This window comes from Prionailurus viverrinus, chromosome D1 (assembly GCF_022837055.1).
Source record: "Prionailurus viverrinus isolate Anna chromosome D1, UM_Priviv_1.0, whole genome shotgun sequence".
In the NCBI taxonomy this organism is placed as follows: Eukaryota; Metazoa; Chordata; class Mammalia; order Carnivora; family Felidae; genus Prionailurus; species Prionailurus viverrinus.
This window is the reverse complement of record NC_062570.1, coordinates 97,800,495-97,824,653: the sequence shown is the minus strand read 5'-3', so window position 1 is coordinate 97,824,653 and position 24,159 is coordinate 97,800,495. Positions and strand designations below refer to the sequence as shown.

The 24,159-nt window shown below is 54.1% G+C and overlaps 1 protein-coding gene across 1 annotated transcript in view; it reads left to right on the top strand.

The window, feature by feature from the left end:
- SYT13 (synaptotagmin 13) overlaps positions 1–20,360 on the top strand; it is a 39,690-nt gene extending 19,330 nt beyond the window's left edge. The window contains exons 2-6 of the mRNA XM_047876698.1: positions 8,096–8,321; positions 10,762–10,896; positions 12,056–12,357; positions 17,247–17,376; positions 19,042–20,360. Of these exons, the coding sequence (XP_047732654.1) occupies positions 8,096–8,321; positions 10,762–10,896; positions 12,056–12,357; positions 17,247–17,376; positions 19,042–19,346 (1,098 nt within the window). The 3' untranslated portion in view covers positions 19,347–20,360. The remainder of the gene's footprint in view (positions 1–8,095; positions 8,322–10,761; positions 10,897–12,055; positions 12,358–17,246; positions 17,377–19,041) is intronic.
- Positions 20,361–24,159: the final 3,799 nt, after the last annotated feature.

Sequence of the window (24,159 nt, the reverse complement as noted above, 5' to 3'; positions counted from 1 at the left end):
GGGCTGGTAACAAGTAGCCCGTCAGCCGTGAAGCTTCAACCAGTTGTGCATGTGTGCAAGGATGCCCTCTGCAGGGAATTGGCCGTGGGGATCAAGCCTTTGGGTTGGTGAAGAGCCTCTGTGGCTGCACCCCAAATTCTCTCTGGGAGAGTTCTCTATATGAATGGAAGGAAAGCCCAGACAGAGGGCCATTCCCACTCACAGACTCAGCCTCTAGAAGTAGTCCTTTCCTGGAGACAAAAAGACTATTTCTGCCCAGTAACTTCTAGCTTGACCTAATGGACTTACTGCCGGTTGTCCAGACATTAGGGACTCTAATGTCTACTAGGGGAGAGCGTGTGTGTGTGTGTGTATATGTGTGTGTGTGTGTGTATCTATATCCATCTCGGTCTTTCTATCTAAATTATTAGTGGGGTACAGTTTGCATGCAGTGAAATGCACATATTCTAAGCGTATAGCTTAATTAATTTTGGCAAATATTTATACCATAGGCTGTAACCGCACCCTCTGACATGCCTCTGACCATGCCGTTCCCCCAGAGGCAACCACTGTTTTGATTTCCATCCCCATCGATGCATTTTCCGTGTTCTAAAACCACATGCAAATCGATGTTTCTCAACCTCTGCACCGCTGCCACTCTGGGTTGGATAATTCTTTGTTGCAGGGAGCTGGCCTGTGCACTGGAGGATGGTTAGCGGCATCCCCGGCCTCTACCCAGGAACAGCCTCCGCCCGCCACCAAAATCTCTCCCGACCTTGCAAATGGCCCCTGAGTTAAGATATCAGTTGAATGCTGCAGGATATGTTCTTCTGCATCGTGCCTTCTCTTGCTCAGCACGTTTTTGTGATTTTTTTCTGTGCTGTTGGTGTACCCATCATTCATTTCTTTTCACTTTTGAGGAGTATTCCATCATGAAAAGAAGCCACCATTTACTTATCCATTTTCCTGTTGATGGACACCTGGGTGGCTCCCAGTGGGGAGCTACTATGAGTAAAGTCACTATCAGTATTCATGGGTGAGTCTTTGTGTAAACGTGTATTTTCATTTTCCTTGGCTGGATGCCCAGGAAGGCAACTGCTGGGCCATAGGGTAGACAGAAGTTTAACTTGTAAGAAACTACCAGTTGTCCAAAGTGGTTTACTATTTTCCCTTCCAAGCAACGTATGAACCTTCCCATTGTTTCCCATCCTTGCCGACACTTATGGTTGTCGTTCTTTATTGTAAAAATGTTTATTTTGAGAGAGAGAGAGAGAGAGAGAAAGGGAGGGTGTGCGTGAGTGAGTGGGGGAGGGGCAGAGAGAGAGAGAGAGAGAGAGAGAGAGAGAATTCCAAGAAGGCTTCACGCTATCAGTGCAGAGCCCGACTCGGGGCTCGATCTCGCAAACCATGACTTCATGACCTGAGCCAACATCAAGAGGCAGACGCTTACCCGTCTGAGCCACCCAGCTGCCCCAATGTTGTCATTCTTTTTAATTTTAGCCATTCCGGTGCATGCGTGGTAGTTTCTATGTTTTTCATACTTTAATTCTCCTGAACAGATGTATTAGTTATATAGTGCCACGTAACAAATTCTCCCCAAAATGGGTGGCTTAAAATAACACGAGCTCACCGTTTCTGGGGGTCAGGAATCTGGTCCTAGCATAGCTGGGTCCTCCGGCTCAGGGTCGTGCTGTCCAGGGCTGTGGTCATCTTGAGGCGTGACTGGGGAAGGGCTTACTGCCAAGTTATGGGCAGGATTCGGTTCCCCAGGGGCTGCCCTCCCTCCCTTGTCACACGGGTCCCCCCGTAGGGCACCCTCAACGTCACAGGCTGCTTGCCAGAGAGGCAGACGAGATGAAATCTAATTCTTTTGTAACCTAATCGCACAAGTGACAGCTCATCGCGTATTCTTTTTATCGGGACCAAGTCACGAGGTCCAGCCCACACTCAGGGGAAGAGAATTACACAAAGGGGTGCACGCCAGGAGGTGAGGGGCCCTGGGAGCCATTGAAGAACCACCTGCCCCAGCAGCTCTTGTGGGAGAAGTGCGGTCTACCCCAGAGCTTCTCACACCATCCGTGGGAGAAAAAAACCTGTTCGGTTTGGCTTTAGCATCTACGTACCTTCTCACGTGCAAATTCACGGACAGGAACTCAATGCACGAACCCCACTTTGCACAGCACTGCTCTAGACCTCAGGTTCCAACAAGTATTTCCAACATCTGTTGAGGGTTTGTCATGCTAGCCTCGGTACCAAGGGCTTGACGCTGGTTTGCTTAGCTCATCCTCAATCCAAGCCCAGGAAAGAGGTGTTGTTAACATTTACAAATGGAGAAGCTGGGGGCACAGAGAGGTTAACTAACCGGTCCCAAGATCACACAGCAAGTAATTGGCGGAACCTGGACTCCAACCACGCTGTCTTGTTCCAGACTTTGAACGCCTGACCACCGGGCTACATTTCAAACTGTTGTACACGAGTTGGTGTGCGTGGTTATGGGTACTGGAGTCCAGAGTGACAGAAGCTGGCAGGTCCCTTGCTCCAGCCCAGCTCCCCGCCGAGGCGGGGGCTTTGCTGAGCTTAGCTGCAGTGGCCTGTGCTTGACATCATCCAAACACTCTGTGTTTGAATCTCTCTCCTCTGCCCTCTGCTTTCTAAAGGTCAAGTATAAAGGATAAAGCCATCTGTCCCCCTTTCCAGCCGAGTCTGCTTGGCTCCTCCGCAGCTCCCAGGGTGACGTGATGCTTTAATATGGATGCCCTAGCACGAGAGCCCAATTTAATAAACAGTCTTTAGGTGAAAAACTTAATCACGTTTGTGACGTTAGGGGTCGCCTGACGCCTCTGGTAAGGTTAAGCGTTTGTTTACAGATCATTAGCTGCATAATGAATTTCTCTTTTTCCCCCACCAGCCCCCTAAGGGAAGGGCAGCATCTGTCTTGTTCACTTCTGTGTTCCTAACACTTAGCATAGGACCTGGCCTCTAGTAGGGCTCAATAAATATTTGTTCGTTAGCTGAAGGGTTGTCCCTCCCCCCATGCCATCTGTCTCAGCCTGGGTTGGGGAAGGCTGAGCCCACCTGAGGCCACTGAGCTGCTCTTAGGCAGGAAGTGCCATGTTGGGATGGGATGCAGCGGGGAAGGGGGGGGAGGGGACACACAGAGGTGTTACTGAGCCGGCCACCACCTGGCACCAAGGACAGTTGCTGGAGGTGTCATCTTCCAAGGGGTGACTGAAGATACTTTGGGGACGGGTAGGAAGGAGGAAAGGAGAAGAATTCAGGTCTGGCTTCCAGTTGACAGTGGTCAAGTCCCCCCCACCCCCATCCCATGGAGTGTTAATTCTTGGCACATCTGGGTTGCCCTTGGGCCGACCCACAGTGTCCCTGGATGTCCCACTCGCCTCAGCAGCCACTGAGAAGCCCCCGGGGAGGTGGCAAGACGGGAGGGGCGTGACCCAAGGCGCCGTGGGGCTGTGCCTCATGAAGCTGCTCGGGGTCCACACTCTCGGCAGGAGCCAGGGGCCCAAGGGGACAGGTGAGAGGCAGGGACAATCTGCAGAGACTCAACAGAGGGGTCTCCCCTCTCTGTACCTGCCATGCCAGCACAATTAGGGGTGCCTTAATCGTTGAATGTCCGCCCCACCGGGAACCTTCCCTGACTCCTTCTGCATCGACATTGCCAGGCCCTTCCCCTGGGTTCAAGGGACATTTGGAGAGACAGTCCCCACTTCCAAATCCCGCCCCTCGCACACTGCGGTGCTAGGCTGGAGCTCAGGTCCTTCTCCAGGGGTCCGCTCCCCTGGTGCCTCCCTCCTCCCAGGCGCTCTCGCTTGTGCCCCACTCATAATTCTTTCCCAGCGCCCCCCACCACCCCACTCCCAAACCTCTTTTCTGCTCCTGGGGCACTGAAGTTCCAGCCGTTTAAGTGGAAACATAGATGCGTTTGAAAGATGCAGTGGTGGGGAGCCTGGGTGGCTCCGTCGGTTAAGCGTCCGACTTCGGCTCAGGTCACGATCTCGCAGTCCGTGAGTTTGAGCCCCGCGTCGGGCTCTGGGCTGATGGCTCAGAGCCTGGAGCCTGTTTCCGATTCTGTGTCTCCCTCTCTCTCTGCCCCTCCCCCGTTCGTGCTCTGTCTCTCTCTGTCTCAAAAATAAATAAACGTTAAAAAAAAAATTGAAAAAAAAAAAAAAAGAAAGATGCGGTGGAACCAGGGTTTTGAAATGCAATGAATACGGTTGTACGAGAGAACGAGACAGGGAACCAGCAGCTACTTGAAGGGAGTAGTGTAGCAGGCATCAGACCCTGCCCCCAGGGAAGGGCGACAAATCGCTCTCCACCTCAGGGAACCATTGCCACACAGGACCTTACCAGGGCAGGGCAAGGATAGACCGCAAATGAGGATGCCTTCGGCTGGATGCAGAGACGTTCAGGAGGTGGGAGAGGCGTCTCACCCCAGGCAGTTTCTCTTCACCAGTCATGGCATCCTGTGTGCTCATGACAAGGGCAGTGTCTCAGTTCAGGATGCTCCCGCTGCCAACCACAAAGACCCCAACCCAAACCGGCTCGCACAGGAAGGACCACATGGCTCGTGCAACTCAGAAGCGCCGAGCGAGGATACCGGGCTTGGTTGATTCGGAGGCTCCATAACACTGTGACCAGAGAACACAGCTTCCTTTGTTGTCCCCACCCTGCTGTCCACCATGTCAACTTTGTCCCAAGACTGGCTCGTCTTGCAGTCACCAGATGGGGCCACAGGCTACCTGTCCAGCAGGGGAGAGGATCTCTTCTACTTCCGTGCCATGCCTGTCTGGGTTCGCTTTCCGGGACAGGTGGCCACCCCTGTGCTGAAAACAGTACCCAGGAGCCCATGGGATCACGGTAAGCAGGTCCCCCTGCCCCAACCCAGAGCTGGGGCCGGGGAGGGATCCCGAAAGCCAGGGGATCTGGAGGAAAGGCAGAATAGAGACGGAACGGATGTTGGAGGACGGCCAGGAACACCCCAACTTTGTGCTCTGGCGATGCATTTTAAGCTCTTGTCACAGGCTCTTGAGCTTATCAAGGGGCTCACAAATTCAGAGCCAGCGAGCAGGAAGGCGCGCCGACCCAGGCTCTGCGGAGGCTTGAAGCAACACGGAGTGAACCTCACTCAGAACTGAGCCCTGTCGTTCTCTCTTTGCGTCCAGCATCCCAGACAAACAGGGACTGTGTTTTTGAGAAGCAGGTGCAGGGCAATGGAAATGACACAAATTTGGAGTCAAAATGTCTGAAGGCTCAGTTATATATCACTTGTCAGTTGTATGACCTTCAACTTGCTCGGGCTTCTGATTCCTCGTGTGATAATATAATAAATGTAATGGTTTTTTTTAAATTTATTTATTTTGACAGAGAGAGAAGGGGTGTGTGTGTGTGTGTGTGTGTGTGTGCGTGCGTGCGAGCAGGGGAGGGGCAGAGATCGAGGGGGAGAGAGAACCCCAAGCGGGCTCCACGCGGTCAGTGCAGAGCCTGACGTGGGGCTCGATCTCATGAACCATGAGATCAAGACCTGAGCCGAAATCCAGGGTCAGACACTTAACGCCCTGAGCCACCCAGGCGCCCCGATAGTGTAATAATTGTAACTCGGGCTTGGGTGAAATATCGGAGGTGGGCACCACTTTGTGGTGGATAAAAAGACGTGGAGACGTGTCATTCCTGTCTATGTGTGTGTCCGTTGGGGGCCCCGGGCTCCAGTCAGGGGCACAGCCTTCCTCCCCCAGCTCGCTGCCCTGCTTTCTCATCCACCCCTGCTTCAAGGTCTGGCTCACGCCCTGGCCCCTCCCTGAGGCCCTCCCAGACTCCCGCTTGCCCCCTGCACGCACCATCCGCTCTCCCCCCAGGGCTGTTCATACAGACTGCCCGATGCCTGCTTCGGTACTGCGGCCCCAAACTGCCAAATATGCCTGCTGTTTACTCTCTGGCGTGTGATTGACTCCCCAGCTCCCCTGTACCTGCAGATAAAGAGCTGTGTCTCTCACCTCTCTGTCGCTCAGAATGCAGGAGTGGAGCAAGCCTTGAAAATCACGTGTCACTTGAGGTGACACACTCAGAGAGGTGCGATGACCTCTGCCAAAAGTTGCTCAGCTCCGGTGGCACGGTCACTATTAGAGGCCAGGTCCCTCGATGCCCGGGGACACCGTCGATGGAGTGAGGGCGCAGAGGGGACCTGAGTGTGCAAATCGCACAGGTCCCTCTGCGGGTGGTTGCTGTGCGTAGCGGTGACAAACGTTTCTGTGGGTGTTGTGCCAGGCAAAGGCTTGAAGGCGGGAAGGGCGTCGGGAGCCGCGGTGGCAGCGGGCTTTGGGGTCAGGCCGATCTAGATGTAAGTGTGCGGCCACCCCGCTGTCTGCTCCTGGGCGGCTGTGTTCCATTTAAGTCAGAAATGCTTTTCCAGCCTGTGCGAGCCGGGCACACTCAGCAGAGACCGGGACAGTCTCGGTTGCGCTGCAGTCTGCTGGGTGGTGTTTCCGAGAGAGGAAGGAAGTGTTTTATCCCCTCTAAGCCCTTTAGGGACTTGGGAAGAAGAAGAGGTAAAGCAGCAGCAGGCCACCTGCACGGCGGCCGCCTGTGGCCCCTTTGAACCCCGGTGCATTCCTGGATAATTAAGGTCACCGAGGTCCAGCCTCCCTCGGGGACGGTCGGAGACAGAGGGTCAAGGAGAGAATGTCCGAGATTTATCCCGGGAGAGTGAAACGTAGACTGTGGAAACACTCTAAGCACGCACTTGGAAACCACGTGAACTTCTGAGTGCTGTCCCCCTCCAGGACTGCATCACCCCCACTGCCACCCCTGCTCGACACTCCCCAGTCCCTGGGTCACAGAGCAACCTTGACCCCTGGCCAGCCCCTCCAACAGCCACAGAGAAGGGAGAGACAGCAGGGCCAGCGAGGAGGGCAGGAGGCTGCTTGGGGGACTCTGTTGTGGGTCTGCACCTGCCCCAATTTGAGGGTTATTTTATGGGCTACCCACCGAGCATTTTGAGTTCTAGGTCTGGCCATCAGTCCCTGACTTCCCAGGGACTAGGCAGACCCCTGATATTGCTGCCTGGTATATGAGTTGGAATCCCTTAGCTAGAAGAGATCTCAGTCCCTAGTGGAGGGAAAGACCGAAGATTCCACTGGTCTGTGTGACGCAGCCCTGCATACTTAAAGCTTCACAAGCAAGCAGGCCTTTGTGTAGAGAAAAAGATGCCCTTTCCTCCAGGTGGACTAAGACCCTACCTCAGGGCACACAGCTGGGCATGTGGTGCACACACTGCATTTCAACCCTCACTTGCCCCTCATCGGGGCTCCTTTGTGCAGTGCACAAACCATACAACTGAACATGGCAGCCCTAGCCACGGGTTTATATTGCATCCTCCCTGTGAGCAGACGCTGTGCAGGCACCAGGGATACAGAAGGAGCAAGATAAGACATAATCCCTGTGCTTATGGAGCTCACACAGGACTGGACACAGACAGGCCAACCTATGAAAAAAAAAATAACAATATAGGGGGGCGCTCAAAGCTATAAAGCAAAGAGCAGGATGTGGTGAAAGGGAGGGACAGGCTTGGGGAGGGACTTAATTTACAGCAGGTGGAGGTGGGGGGGTGGTTTGGGGGGAGGGGTTGGGGTCCAGAAATCAGACTCAGAAAGAGTTCAGCCCTGTTTGAGAAGCAGGGAGCCCAGTGACGGGAGCCGTGCAAAGGGAAGATTCTGGGACAATGTCAGAAAGGTGAGTAGGGCCGGGTTGGGCCAGTGCTTGTAGGTCTCTTGGAGGGGGGGGAGGGGCGGTGAGAGAACAAGAAGCAGGTGGCACAGGTGATGGGCCTGGATAACCCCAGGGGACACAGCAGAAGACCACTGGACAGGGGGAGGAAGGGGGAGGACGAACAGGGCCCAGATGTCATCGCAACCGCGGTGTTGTGGATTCTGGTGTGTTTGAAAGTGACATTCTGGCTGCTTGGGTGGTGCCTCTCGGAGCATAAAGGGACCCCGGCCCTCCCTCTGCCTCCCGTGAAAGGGCGGGTCATGGCTTCTCCTTTCTGTGGGTAGAAAACAGGCGGGAGGTCTTCTCGTGGACTAATCAGAGTGACGTGTGTTTGCAGTTCAATGTTAAAAAGTCCACGGAGCCCGTCCAGCCCCGAGCCCTCCTCAAGTTGCCAGACATCTACGGACCCAGGCCGGCTGTGACAGCCCCGGAGGTCATCAACTATGCGGACTATACCCTGAGGACCACGGAGGAACCTGTTGCACCTGCCAGCCCCCAGGCCCCGAATGACAGCCGCCTCAAGAGGCAGGTCACAGAGGAACTGTTCATCCTTCCTCAGAATGGTAGGGGTCTCCTGCCCCTCGTTCTTCCACGGGCAGTACTCAGGGGGGCTCACGGCGTCTCATGGCCAGCCCCAGCATTTGACGCTGGGCAAACACGGGGGCACAGGGCCTGGGAATTACAGTCCTTTATTCCTGTGGACCTATTGCTACCCGGCTTCTCTCTGAGGCCTCCAGCTTCCGACTGGGGAGTGGAGAGTCCTTTTCAACTCACGTGGAGGGGCCATGATTGAAGCGTGGGCTTCCAGAGTCCCGGGGCCAATTCTCTGCCCTTCTATGTACTCCTCGTGGGGCCTTGGTCATGTGGCTAACCTCTCCGGACCTCAGTTTCCTCGTACCTGAAATGGGATTCTGCTGTTGTCTTCCCGGGAGGGCTGTTGCAAAGTGTAAATAAAATAATGCATATAAAGTGCTTAGCCCAGGGCGTGGCAGCAAAGGTGTAACCAAAGCGTGTTGTTATCATTGTTGTTTCTATCCTGCTTCTCATCAGCGTCCACTTCGAGATGCAGCAACCTTTCGGGGTACAGGGCTGTGCTGGGCGCTGGGGCAGATACGCGAAGCAGGCACAGCCCCTACCCCAAAGAGCATGCAGGCTGTCCTAAGGAGGCAAGAAACACATCCAGGAGAACGGATTCTTGTGTGGTCTGGGGTTTTATTTGTGTGTGGTCGGAGAGGCAGACGGGACAAGGGGAGGCAGGGTAACTGGCTCTGACATTGACCCCAATATTTACGCATCTCCTGGCCTGGGTCCAACTGGAGCGCATGCTGGCCGGTGAGCCGGTGCCCCCGCCCCCCACCCAGAACCACAGCGATTAGCCTGGCGTTTCTTCAAGAACAATTTGCAAGGTGCCTGTGGCAGGAACGCATCTGCCCAGCTCTTAGCCCCGCATTTTAAAAAGATGTCAAATAGACCCACTGAGGACCCGACAGCTTAAGATCCGAGGGTGAGGAAAAGCTTGCACGCGGAGCGCTGGGGGTAGTAATCATAATCACAAGAGGGCTCCCCTTTCTCGGGAACCCCAGGTTTCCCAAAGCTCGGGGGGAGCCAGGATTGGATGCTGCCCACCAGGAAGAACAGGGCAGCGTGTCAGAGCCTGGAACTTTAAAGAATTCGGAACATGTTAGTTTGTCTTCTCTTTGCCATCGTTCGTCATTGTTCCCCACCCCAGAACGCTGGTTCCATAGACATCTATCAGGAGTTGATTCTTCAGCAAATATTGACCAGAGGCAAGGGAGTGCAGGCGACGAGGGTGCCAAATTCATCGGACACTGTTCCCGTGATGGCCAACGTGTCCTGCTTCCACCAGTGATGATCCTCAGCCCCCCGGGGAGCTCAGAATTCCGTTTCTGGAAGCAGAATCTATTCTTGCATTGCCAAGCCGTGCCAGCTTTGGTCTGGCTTTGATTTGGTTTTGAATTTGAAGGCTGAGGTAGCCTGAGAGGGGAGAGCTGTGGGTGCCAGGCAGGACCCTTCTGGCACTGACCCTGCTGTGATCATCTCTGTGGCGCCCCTGGGAGCCACCTGAGTCCTGTGTTCAGGACGGTCTCGCTTTACGCATTGCTCACATCCTGGTCAGTCTGTTCCTTACTTACACGCACCAGAGGAATTTTTCCCCATGCGCAGGAACCCCACAACAAGCCATTTTGGAAATTAAATAGGCCTTTAAATTTCTACCCTCTAAAGTTGTTCTGAGAATCAAAACTTTTTCAGTTCCAATTTGCTCGAAGTGGAGTCGGCTACAGCTGCTGGATCCTTTAATTCTCGTATTATGTTTGACTAACGAGAATCTTCCAGATGTTTGACTCCTGTTCCAGTGAGGGGCACAGTGAGCGATATTTGTGGTTTGGGGGGAACTTCTGAATCATTTAATGCAAGTAACTCTAGGAAGGAGACACTGTTATCATTCCCATTACAAAGATGAGGAAACTGAGGTTCGAAGAAGTCAAGTAGCTTGTCCAAGGTCACATAACTCTTTTTTTTTTTTCAACGTTTATTTATTTTTTTTAGGACAGAGAGAGACAGAGCATGAACGGGGGAGGGGCAGAGAGAGAGGGAGACACAGAATCGGAAACAGGCTCCAGGCTCTGAGCCATCAGCCCAGAGCCTGACGTGGGGCTCGAACTCACGGACCGCGAGATCGTGACCTGGCTGAAGTCGGACGCCCAACTGACTGCGCCACCCCGGCGCCCCAGTCACATAACTCTTAAGTGGCAGCTCGTGTGTGACACCAAAGGCCATGTCTTGAGCACTGGGCTGTGACGGTCCCTTAACATGTAATCCCAGGACCGCAGGTGTCACCCTGGGGTGGCCACCATGACTTGGCCCCTGGCTAGAGCGCTTTTGGTTTCCATTCGTGGCATGGGTAGCACATGGGAAAGAGAGGATCTAGAAAAACAAGGACCATAGTGCGGGTGGCAGTGACGGCCTTACCTCTCTGGACAGGTGTGGTAGAGGATGTGTGTGTCATAGAGGCCTGGAACCCAGAGAAGGCCGCCAGTTGGAACCAAGCCCCCAAACTCCACTACCGCTTGGACTATGACCAGCAGAAGGCGGAACTGTTTGTGACTCGCCTGGAAGGTATTACTTGTATTTGACTTTCATGGGCTTCCGTGGGTCCGTCTCCCCTGGAGGAGCTGTACAGGAGGAATGGGAGCACCTGAGGCTGGAGGGAGCACTCAGTGCTGGATTAGCACTCGGTAAAGAACGGACCGTGAAGTGTGTGTGTGGGGGGGGGCGGAACCCACTCCCCTCTCATATAACATTCAAAGTGGAGAATCCTGGTTGGCCTCTTTCTCTTCCAAATGGTGATTCGAACCTCTTTCCTCCAAACGGTGATTCAGGGACCAGGTTCCTTCCATCAGGGCCCCCGTTATCCTCTCAGGCCCCCTTGTCATCTGTATCTAGCAGGTGGAGAGAGAGGGAGAAGAGGGAGGGAGCACAACCACCCCTTAAAAGCCATGACCACACAGAACATGCATCACTCCTGCTCAGACCCCATTGGCCGTAACCCAGTCACATGGCCACTGAATGCAAAGGAGCATGGGAAATGTGGCTTAGCAGGTGCTCAGCAAAAAGAGGAAACGGGTCTTTGGTGAACAGCTAGCTATCTCTGCCACAGGTGCCTTTGACATTGAACGGGGTTTTGTGGGGGATAAAGAGGGTGTTCTGAATGGTCAGCAAAATTTCTGTAATCCAAGAACTGGTCCAAGGGGTCAGGATGCCCCTGGTCTCTCTGCCCCAACAATTTTGCCATCAGCAAACAGAGCTAAGACTTTGCAAAGGAGTTGGGGCTGACAGTGGGCCATTCTGTGGCTCCCTCTCTCTCTGCCCCTCCCCCACTTGCACTCTGCCTCAAAAATAAGGTAAACATTAAAAAAAAAATTAAAAATCACAGTATCAGAGCATAAAAGCCCTCAGCAGTTTGCGGGCCCCGGCATCTTGGGGAAACCTCAGAGTCATGAGGTGGGAAGGGCTCCGGGAAGCAGCCAGTCACGTCCCTGTTCTCCAGGGAAAGACCAGCATGTGCTGACATTGGCCACCTCGGAGGGTCTCCCATTGCTCAGTGTCTTACTGAAAGGCGATTCCGCAAAGCCAAGGTGGTCAGCCCTGGGGCTTTCGTACCCCTGAGGTCATGGCCATTCAGCTGGATGCGGCAGCTCAAAGCAGGCCTGTGTTTCTCCTCTACCCTTGTCCTTGAGAAAGTCCCACGTCCGTGTTGCTATCTCCTTGGCTGCAGCTGTGACCAGTGGCCACGATGGAGGCTGTGACTGCTATGTCCAAGGCAGCGTGGCCAACAGGACGGGCACCGCAGAGGCCCAGACGGCCCTGAAGAAGCGGCAGCTGCACACCATGTGGGAGGAAGGCCTGGCGCTCCCCCTGGCGGAGGAGGAGCTCCCCACAGCCACCCTGCTGCTGACCCTGCGGACCTGCGACCGCTTCTCCCGCCACAGCGTGGTCGGGGAGCTCCGCCTGGGCCTGGACGGGGTGTCTGTGCCTCTGGGGGCCGCCCAGTGGGGTGAGCTGAAGACTTCAGTTAAGGTAGGGTGACCTCGCACCAGGAAAGTTGAAGCCTGTTAGGGGAGCATGCAGAGGCAGGACTGGGCCAGGGCTCGCGAAACAAGCGTCACGGACCTTTCCCCGGTGTGCGTGTGCGTGTGTGCGAGGACGCTCGGTGTCGTGAACAGGGTGGAGGGCTGGAGCGGACTCAGCCCAGGCTATGGAATTTCTGGAGTCTGGTTTTGCTTCTAGCTTCCCATGTAAGATCCCCCTGCCATCATGGAAAACACATTATGTGTGATTTGGCTCTGATGCTCGGGGGGAGGGGGGGAGAGTAAGTGGGGGAGGAGCAGAGGGGGGAGAGAGAGAGAATCCTAAGCAGGCTCCACAGCCAGCACGGAGCCCGACATGGGACTCGATCTCATGACCGTGAGATCGTGACCTGAGCTGAAATCAGGAGGCAGATGCTCAACCAACTGAGCCCTCCAGGCGCCCCAGTAATGGCCCCATTTATATTCACGTATATTCCCTGTGTCCCTGCTGTGTGCCAGGCACTGCTGGGGAGATGAGCACCGTGTGGAATCCTGCTACCCAGAACTTACAGGCCAGAGGCATAAATTGGAGCAGACGAGTGACATTGACAAGGACAACGATGATATTGGACATGCATTGAATCCTAAGACATGGAAGAAAGGCCTAACCTAACTCTGATGGAGAGTTCTAGAAGGCCTGGTGCGAAATGGCGTTTGTACTGGGATTTGGAGGATGGACTGGGCTAGGGACAGCCCCAGAGCCCGGTGCTCTCTGTTGTCACCAGCCCTGGCATGGTTCTCCCCAGCCCTCTGCTGTCAGGGGAGCCGAGGGTGTGAGAGGAAGGTCTGCTGAAAGGCTGCACTGCTCAGAGAGGGGTCTCTTGGAGAGCAAACCATCGATCCTCCCAGGTCAGGGCAGCGAGGGGTCGGAGACATCAGGGCTGTAGGACGGTGTGTGATTATTTAGGCTCTGGGGTCGAGGCCTTATCCAAGGGCTGCCACAGTGGAGCCTAGAGAGAACCTTCTAGAAGACCAGTCTCAACCTGCTGGCCGGCGCCTTCTCGGGGAGACTGGGTGGCCTACAGAGTCCTAAGTATTTACTACCTGACTTTACAGAAGAAGTTTGCTGACTCCCATGCTAGAGTGATAAAATACTAACAAAGCGCATTCATTTGGGGGTACTTATCTATCAGCTCCTGTGCTTGGAACTCTACCCCAGTTCTTTCCCGGAGCAGCCTGGTAAAGGTGACACTGTGACTCATTTACAGACATGGAGCCTGGGGCTTAGAGTAGCTGGGTGACCCTTGCAGGGTCACCCAGCTGGGACATTGCAAGCGGGACCTCGGGACCGGGTTGGTCTGGCTGTGAGTCCTGTGCTGTCCCCTCACCACCGTGCCACGTAAATGCCGTCTGAGTGCCCGATGGTGTATGAGGCTCCATCAGCTAGAGCCTTCCCTGACGGACGCCTTCAGTCCCCACCTGCCTCCCTTTTTGCTATAATCTCTTCCTTGCCTTATTTTTCTTTCTTTCCCAGCCTCAGAAAATGGCCAAAAATTTGCAGCCACTCTCAGCTGGAACCAGGCTGTTCTGAAGCACAGTCCCTGATTAGCGCGTGGTTTGGGATTTGTGTGGAATCACAGCCCGGGGGGCCTGGGAAGAAGATCGCACACTTTGGTTTATTCGGCTGGTAGAGCAGCTTTCTCTGGAGGTGGAGGGGCTCCCCTAGGGCTTTGGAGACTTTGGTGCTGCCAGGGCCGAGGGAGCCTATCTCTCTGGAAGTCTCAGACCTTCTATCCTTCCCCCTAGCAGAGCAAGACACGTTCGTTCATCCCACAAACACCCTGCCCGGTTTCCAGCCTGTGCCAGGCACAGCGCCAGGAGCTGGGGACACAGCAGAAATTAGCACCGGGCCCTGCCCTCACAGTGCACGCATTCTAATCCTCATCATGCTCAGAGGGGTCGCTGTGCCTCAAGGACACTCTCACACCCTCGTGGCCCCCTGGCCTGCCTCCACACACGTGAGCAATGACTACAGTATGCCGTCCGACCTAGGAGCTGGCGCCCCGCGGCAGGGGAGGGTGGCCCTGGCCCCAGCTCGAGGGTGTGGGCTGACGTGAACAAGGCGGGCAGAGCCTTCAGTGGCTGCTTCGCTCCTCTGTGGGCTAGAACGGGTTAACGGAGGGGCCAGCCAGGTCTTGCCAGAAGACATTCAGCCCGAATGTGGCGTGTGCGTCATCAGGGATCATAGAGCAACCCACTCGGAGGGCATCTCGAATGATTCGCTGAGAGCCCAAGAGAAAGATGGGGGGCAGGGTGTGGGTGAAGAAGGTTATTTTTGTCAGCAGGTACTTGGAGCAGCAGAGTTGAGCTGGCAGGTGCTGCTAAAATTGTCTGGCTGGGGTGCAGCCGGCCGGGCTCATCCAGGGCCTTGGCACCCTATACAAAGGTGACGAGCCCTTCATGAGCTGATGGGACCAAGCTCCTCTTGCCTGGTCCAAGGGGAGCAGGATGTTTAAGCCGGATCATCCTGTGGCTACAGCACAGGTCACCCATGGGCCTCCAAGAAGCAGCCTTGAATCGGGAGGCTGTGGTCCACCCTAGTCTGTTGCTGCCCCTCTGGGTGCCCGGACAAGTCCCTGGGCCCGGCTCCTTCACCGTGGAATGAGAGGTCTGAAGAGCCCTGGCTTAGGACCTGGTCTTCGGTATCAGACCAGACCTCCATTCAAGGCTCAGTTTTGCTACTTCTCTTACTTTGGCTACATGACCTCAGGTGGGGACGTGCTCTCTGAAGCATCAAGATCTTATGCTTAAAATGGGGACAGGATTCGCCTGGGTGGCTCAGTCAGTTGAGCGTCCGACTTCGGCTCAGGTCGACAGCTTGGAGCCTGGAGCCTGCTTGGGATTCTGTGTCTCCCTCTCTCTCTGCCCCTCCCCCGCTCATGCTCTGTCTCTATCTCTCCAAAATGAATAAATGTTAAAAAAAAATTTTTTTTTAAATGGAGACAAGATTGGTATCTCTAGGACTGTTGTCAAGATTCAGTAAGACGTCTCACCCTTCTCTCTCACTGTGAGAAATAAGTCCACCGGCCCCATCAGAGGAGGGACACCGAAACTCAGAGTACAGTGGAGTGAGGCTTTAATCAACGTTCTTGCAAGAGCGGGTGTCTGAGGGACAGGCACACCCCGGGGCAGTTACAGCAGACGATTTATCTCCTAGCGTGAAGTCCCGCCCCTGGTTCCTCATTGGCTGAGGACTACAGAGGTTACAGCCTCACTCAGACGACGTCTATGCCCATGTAAGGCAAAAATCAGTCTCATTGGAGCAGATGTACATTCCCTGAGGTGACGCAGAGACTCTCAGTCCCTCCTCCCTTTGTTCTTTGGCGCACGCTCATCGCAAAGCCCGCGAAAATAAGCCCGAGACACGGAGAGGGGAAGAAGAACCAGGAAGTGAAGCGTCTAAGCGTTTGGGGCTCCACTGTGGGGGGCTGGGGTTCACACATATTTCCAATAGGTTGTAGACCTACTGTTAACGAGACGGCACAGCTTTCATCTGGCGTTTCTGAAAATGAACCCTCTCTCCTCTTGCACTCACAAATAGTTGACCGTGTGTCAACGGTAGGCCGGGTCCCGGGAGCGGCTTTACGGACCTTGCATCCTAGTGGGAAAGATAACGTAATCGCGCCTCGCCCATAATAAGTGTTTAATTAGCCTTCGCTGCGGTTACTCATGTCATTGCCAACGCTCCTGGCAGCTCCCAAATCATTCTGTCGTGTGACTGGTTACTTAGGGCTGGTGGGATCGATGCAGTCACGTCAAAGACATTTTTCCCGGAGGAAAGGGGTGACGGGGGCAGAGGGCCCAGCCAGCCTCCTCCAGCCTCACTCCCAAAGCCCAAACTGTCTCTTCTTCGTCCAGAAACAATATGCCTGCTTCACAATCTCAAAAAGTGGTGGCTGTCCTTCCTGGATGACCGGTGGCGATAACCCCAGCCAACGGTTCCCGTTTCACAGATGAGGAAACGGAGGTGTGGGGAGTGAAATGATGGACCGGAGGGCACCCAGCTAGTAAATGGTGCTCAGCCCCGGCTGGTCTGATGCTGGAGTCTGTCACGCCACCTTTCGACCGTGGCACGCGTCTGTCTGCCTCCTGTGGGGGCCTTTTTTGGGTCATTTTTGTCCCTCAGTCGATTTGTTGAAATTCCAAACAGATTCTTGTAGGAATTTCAGCGGAGACACTCTGTAGAGCCCCAGACGGAGGACAGGCATGCTGGCTGTTTGACAGGGGGCGTCAGCACCTGCAAAGCGAGGTTATTGCCGGAGGTCTCTGGTGCCCCTCCTAACGTCACATGCCCGGCTTTTTTGTTGACCCAGTTGGCCGTTCTGTTGACCAGGCAAGGCCCTGCTCCGCATTCGTACATCCTATTATTGACTCTCAGCCCTCCAGGGGCTGGAAGGAATTATCTTTTCAAACAGAGTAAGGAATCGCAACTCCCCACTGCCGCAGGAACCTGACGGGTCGATGCAGCGGTTCTCAAACTGTGTCCCCGAGAACCCTAGTGTTCTATAAAGATACCCCAAGAGCTTGTGGGGGATGGCGAAGGCTGAGAAGGGGTCCTGACCCTCTGCTCCTGCCACATCCTAAGTGGCATCTCTTTGATGTGTTTTGGAAGTTGGGTTTGAACATATGATAATTTGGAAAATCACAATTTGCGGCAACTGAAAAATTCTTACGGAGGCACGCGCGACTTAGAATTCCTCGGTGCCCTCCTCCCTCTGTAAGAAAGCAGCCTCGATGCGTACATGGTTTCTAGATGCCTATTGGATACAGGTCCAGTGTGACCCCAGGCTGAGCATTTAGTTGATGGGTTCCCCTCCTGTATCCTCTCTTCTGTTTCAGGAACCATCTGCAGGAACTGGAGAGGTCCTTCTATCCATCAGCTATCTCCCAGCTGCCAACCGCCTCCTGGTCGTGCTCATTAAGGCCAAGAACCTCCACTCCAACCAGCCCAAGGCGCTCCTGGGGAAGGGTGAGTGAGAACACACTCCCTTCTTTAAACTCATATCCGTTTACTCCTGGGCCGCTCCCTCCATCGGGCCCAGGTGTGAGCTGCCTGGAGCTTCCTACCTTCCAGATCCATCCATGAGAGGAACCCGTCTTACCCACGGGTCAGAGGAAGCCAAGGATAGGACCGTAGCCACGGACTGGAGCATCTGGGCTAAGAAGAAACTTAGCTTAGCCCATCACCCACACCCAGCTGGACTCACCTCACCAACTGCTGTCTGGAAGGCTAGGTCCTCCTGTCTCAGCTGGCCGTCACCGTGTGCCCCACGCCCACCCCCCCCCCCCCCAGCCTCTTCTCTCTTCTCAGTCTTTGTCAACCTGCCACCCCCACACCAGCGGAGTACGGATGCTGGCAGAAGGTGTGTGGGTGCCTGGGCTGAGGCGGCCTGAAGCTTCGGGCATCTGTGCCCCATATACCCAAATAAGCATCTCTTCAACGTTCTGGAAGCCTCAGGTTTTGCTTCTGGACACCCCAGCACAGACCCCGAGTCTGGGGACCGAAACGGGCTCTCTTGTCAGGGCCGGAAACGTAGCAGTATGCGGCTTGGACCCAGAACCAAGCGCTCATAGCAGGGGATAAATAAATAGATATTTATAGCAGGACACAAACTGAGAATTGCCACCGCATTCATTACCTTTGAGCAAACGATTTGGGGCAAAAGAAATCAGAACTGGTTTCGCCGACAGATTCCTGAGCCAAAGGCCAGAGTTCAGTGCTTCCTCTCCTCCCCTCCAGACAATTCTTTGCCCCCTACTCTTTTTTCATTTGTATTTATTTATTTATTTAGTTAGTTTTACAGCTCCTGTCAGGACAATCACAGCACAACACTTTGTCTCTCAAATCTATCGGCTGAAATAACAAACTAGCCCCCCCCCCCCCGGGGATGATAATTATAGCAATGAATACCGAGTAACGATTATTCTCACATTAGCTTCGGGAACCTTGACAAATGAAGACGTCGTCTGGGTCCTGAGCCTTGTGATGTTCCGTGAGAGCTTGTCCAGTGACCTGTGCCGCTGTCTTGGGGGACAGTTCCATCGGTGCAGTGCCCCTGGGGGGCCAAGGCAGTGTGCCCTCGTCCTCCACGTGAAGCCGAGGCCCTCAAGTGAAATTTATAAAACAACGGAGGAGAAGACCTTCTATCTTCATAATCAGCCAGAACGCTCGCGTGGACAGACCAATGGGGTGAAGCCATGGGGGTGGCTTAGTTTTTCTGGTCCGAGTTTAAAAATCAAGCTGAGCCATTATCCTGGGCCTGGTTTGACGTGGGACCTGAAGACGCGTGGAAAGGCTCAGGGCAGGTGGTGGTTCTAGCTTGACCCAAGCCTGGGCCACCAGACGACCACCCTGGATGTACTATGCTATTGGGTGTTTTCCACAGCACAGCCTAAGTTCTGTGGAGGCAGGAACTTCTGCCGTATCCCCCGGTCTAGTGCCACACGGGGGCCATGTAACAATTGATTGAGCGCAGGGCCCGGTGAGAGCAGGGCGTGCCCAGAGGGAGCCTCGATGTACATCTTGAGCTGGAGACTCTGTCTCTCCAGCCCCGAGGGGGAGCCTCATCCTGGGCCCGCTACCCGCCCTCCCCGCCACCACCAGCTTACCCTTCTGTCTCTCTCTTTCCTCCAGATGTCTCTGTCAAGGTCACCTTAAAGCACCAGGCTCAGAAGCTGAAGAAGAAGCAGACCAAACGGGCCAAGCACAAGATCAACCCCGTGTGGAATGAGATGATCATGTTCGAGCTGCCGGATGGCCTGTTGCAGGCCTCCAGCGTGGAGCTGGAGGTGCTGGGCCAGGACGAGGAGGGGCAGAGCTGTGCGCTTGGCCGCTGCAGCCTGGGCCTGCACGCCTCGGGCTCCGAGCGCAGCCACTGGGAGGAAATGCTCAAAAACCCCCGGAGGCAGATCGCCATGTGGCACCAGCTGCGTCTGTAGCCAGCTGCCTGGGCTCCTCCCTTGTCGGGCACAGCCCCGCCCCTCCAGCCCCGCTGTCCTCCGCGACGTCTTCTTTGTGCCCCATCCTCATCCCGACACCCGGGGGGGACAGATGTGTTTGCAAAGGCCAGGACCCCTCCCCTCTCTTCTTACACTCTCATTTCTAAAACATGAGCGAGGCAGGGCCGGGGGTGGACTCGGGACATTTGGGTCCCACTGAGGAATGCGTTTGGCTCCTCTGTGCTGTTGAAGAGACGCCTGTCAAATACAGCCCACGGGCAGGTTTGGCCGGTGGGGTCCGGCCGGATGCAGAGAGAGCTTAAGGCGGGGAATAGCGTGCGTGCAGAAGGTGGCTCTTTAAAAAGAGGCGTGTCAAAAATGATGGAGGAAATAAAGTATCCTGGATCAACTCGGAGAATCAGGGATTGTCGGGGTGGGATGAAATCGGCATTAAATCACGCCCCCGGCCCGGTCGCGGCAGGAACCCAGCAGTTCTCAAACCTTAGCGTGTAAAGAATCACCAGCACATTCCCCGGGCCCACCCGTCGACATTCCAAGTCGATCTTCCCGGCCGAAACCCAGGCACCTGCATTTTTAACCAGCACCGAGGGGTTTTGATGCCGAGGTTGGAGCACCGCCTTTGGAGAAATCCCTTCTACAGCGTTCCGGACAGGTTTTTCGCAGTCCTTGTCGGGGCTGCAGTCCCCAGGGGCAGCCAGTTCCAGTGCAGGACATCTCAACGGGCAGTGTGAAATGTGGGAGGCCTGTCCGTTTCTTTCATTTGACTATTTTAATGCTTAATATTTTCATCTGTGCCCTTCAGATCTTGTTCTGGGGCTGAATTCTGTGCTTTTTGTTCAATAACTCCCTATCGTTTTATCTCAAACTCGGTTCACGTTATACTTGGGGAGATCTTCCGGGACGAGCCTGTTCGTCACGAGGCACTAGTTGTCATATCCACCGACATCACCCAAGTGACCCTCTGAGATGCATCTCTCAGCATGCCAGCCCTTCCAGGAGGAATTCGGGGGGGGGGCGGGGAGGGGCCGGGCACATATTAACTTAGTCTATTATGTCTGGCTCCGTAGATGTGGAGAAGGAAGGTAGCTTGAAAGAGGAGAGAGAGTCTTTTGAGAGTGTGCCTCCCTTCCTGAATTTTCAGGGCCTGTCGCTTGAGTCAGTAAGTAACCAGCAGCCTGGGTTTCAAATCCCTACCTTCTTATTCCAAATAGCTGTCCACATCGTCAGTTAAAGGATGCGTCTTGCCGAGGGGGTGGGATATTTGCCCGTGAACCAGGATCCCTGGGTTCCGTGGTTGGCCATCTGTAAAACAGGACCAGCAACATGGCAGTTCTGTATCTGTGAATGAGGTGGTAGATGAAATCGTGCTCCGAAGCCGTCGGCATTCTCTGGCCAAAAAAACAAACGCTCAGGCCACCCACAGATCATCTTGATGCTTCAAGATGGCAGCTGACCATGACTGGAAAGCGCCAGAACCATCCCAGGCACTTCCAGAACCATGGATTCTGCATCTGAACTCTGCTACGGGACATCCAAACTCTGGGCTTTCAAATGTCACCCGGTCCTATGACCCACAAGGGACCCCGAGGCGAGATGGGTAAGGGCCGTGCTTCTTTCCCGCAACAAGTCAGGCCATGCTTGGCCTCTCCCTGAGAATCTGAGCAGGGGCCTTATCACCTTCTGTCACGATCTGCCCGTCCCGTGCAGAAGTAGAAAAGCATCCGAAGAAACGGAAAAAAACATCGAATCCCTGTTTAATTGGAAAGGCTTTCAGAATTGGAGGTCTTGCTCATTAAGGTGGACCACCCCCCCTGCCAAGTGCTTTTTAGGCAAAGCATTTGCTAGCGATTTCCTATAACACGTCGTTGAGGCTCCCCTCACGCCCTGGTCTGCCTGTTGGGGTTGGCACAGCCACAAGGAAACAAAACATTTCCTACGCGAGCTGACCAGTATTCTCTTCTTGGCAACATCCGCTACTCCAACGGACAACACTCTGGATTCTAGACTTAAAGTCAAGAAACACGGGTTCTACTTCCTTATAAATCTATGCACCTGCCTCACAGTCGCACTGAAGGATGTTTGAGGTGGGCCGGAGAGGGCCTCGGACGCCAGAAAGATCAACTCTGCCTCTGGTCATTCCATCACGAGGCATCCGTTCTTTGTACCTCAAGCGTTGCGCTTTCCAGAATCCAATCCAAAGGCTGCCCCAGTAAGAGTCAAACGCCACCGTAGCACATCGTAGTGTCACCCACCACCTCACGGAGCAGGCCTGCGCAGAACGAGATGGGTTTTTGCGGGAGGTTTTTCACCTGTGTGTTCCGAGGACCCAGAATGAAGCTAGCTCACGGGCCCCCGATGAGTATCTGTTGCGTGAATTAATGAATGAAGGATGGATAGGGGGTGGGCAGGAAGAGACACCGCGAGTGGCACAAAAGTCCGTCTGTCCTGAGTTCTCAATGGCAAAAGCAGCAGACACCTCAGCCGTCGCCCTGAACATTCACATGTAAGTGCTACCATCACCTAATGACAAATCCCAGCCACCTGTACATGTACCTAGTGACAGAAGAGACTGTAAACGGCCGTGCTTTTCCAACAAAATTCCGTCTTGGTGCATTTTCAATCGCCCAGAGGTCCCAGACGGCCACGTCGACAGACTTCAGTGATCTTCGCCTCCGCGTACCTTGTAGCAGACACGCGTGCAACTCACCCCCCCATTAGAGTAATTGGGCCCGTGTGACTTCGGCCGATCATTCCTGAAAGGAACACCTTGTGCTTGGCCAGGGAGCATTTTCGAAGAAGGGCATGGAGCAAGATGGAAATAAGGCGAGAACCCATCGCGGACCGGCCTGTGGCCCCCAAGGTGACCTGGATGGCGATGGGAGTCCGCCCGCGTTCATCTGTGACTCTGCCTCTTACATCAAATCAGTGTGTATTTGCTGAGTGTCTATTGCTCGAGTCCTTGTGCGTGTCCGTCCATTTCAATTTGAGATATGACTCTGGGTGCGGGTTAAGTGACATAGCGCTCCAGATGAGGCTGGGTAGAGAGGGTAGGGTTGGAAGAGAGGCTCCCCAGGGGCAGTTCCTTTGGGGTGTAAAGGAGTCCTGGAGGGAGGTAGTCCCAGCCCGAGCCAGATCGAGGCGAGGACCCCCCCAAAGACAGACCTAGTCTTCGTGATTTGTTTCTGCCGCCTGTGTTTGCTGTTGTCAGTGCTAAGCGTGTGTCTGTTTCGCAGTCATGAACTGAAGTACAAAAAGACGCATGAGACGTTGTAGTCAGACGTCTGGTGTCACATTGGGGAACACCGACCTTTCAATGGTAAATAAATAATTTCCAACCAGGTCAGGTGCCTGGTGTCTTGTTTCTTTCTCTTCACTTAACGTTTTAGACCTATATGCACAAAAAACAATCTGGTAAACACTCATAAGCCGCTGCCGAGTTTTATAAAACGCGACCAAGGTAGTCAAAGTCCTCTCAAGTCCTTCACTCAGGAGACCGCCATGTTTCTCCCCCCAAGCATTTCTTCATCCTTTCGCAACGCGTGTATGTAAACCCTGAGCAGCGTCAGAGCGTGTTTGCGTGTTTTAAACTTTGTTTAAGTCGCATCCCGCTATTGCCCCCCCTCCAAATCGTTTTAAGTTTTGTTTTGGTTTTTATTTACTTATTTTGAGAGAGAGAAAGAGAGGGAGCAAGGGAGGAGCAGAGAGAGAGAGAGAGAGAGGGAGAGAGAGACTCCCAGGCGGGCTTCGCGCTGTTAATGCAGAGCCCGACGTGGGGTTTCGTCTCATGAGCCGCAAGATCATAACCTGGGCCAAAATCAGGAGTCGGATGCTTAACCGACTGAGCCACCCAGGCACCGCCCCCCGCCCACGTTAAAATTTTGAGCTTGATCCATGCAGACCCATGTGGCTGTAGTTCATTCATTCACTCGTTCACTCGCTCATTCATTCATGCATTTGCTGCTGCATAACATTCCATCGTATGGAGATGCCAGAATCCCATCCTCCTGCTGACGTGCGTTTAGATGTTTCCTTTTTTTTCCTATTACAAGATTGCCGTGGACATGCCTGTGCATATCCCCTTGTTCACATGCACACGTTTCTCTAAGATATGTACCTAGGAGTGAGTATAATGCTGAATCATAAAGTGCTCTCTGTGTGTGCATGTGTGTGTGTGTGTGTGTGTGTGTGTGTGTGTGTGTGCCTTGATGGCTTTGCTTGAGCATTGAATCAAAGGGGCTACACGCAAGCAGGGGTACTGGCCTCTCGGGGCTCTGACTTCATTCTTGAGAAGAAAAAAAAATGAAGTAGGAACTAGAGAATTCTTTCCCTAACATCCCCCAAAGAAACACTCCCATCATTGGAAGATCAGTGCAGCAGCCAATAGTTCTCCTGTGCTCCAGAAGGCGGGCAGGGACAAGAGGACTCCCGGAGGCCCGTCACCATAGGGCCTCCCGGTGGCCACTGCGGCCCTGGCCTCTGGAGGAAGAGCCCCTGGCATCAGGCAAAGGCTGGGACTTGAATTTCACAGTCCGTAGGGAATCAGCCAGGGCTGATTAAAAGCAAAGCTCTTATACAGGATAAATGATCCATGAAGAAAACCATGAGACGTCTTTGCTTTCTAAGGCTGCGCATATAATTCCTTATTTTATACTATACACATATTTATTATATTTTAATGACAACCTGGATGTTTATTTTCGTAATAGAGTAGGAGAAGTAGGTCCTACCCCACAGAGCCAAAGATAGACTGTTTCCCAGGTAACTATGAATATGGCCCACTAGAGCCCCAAAC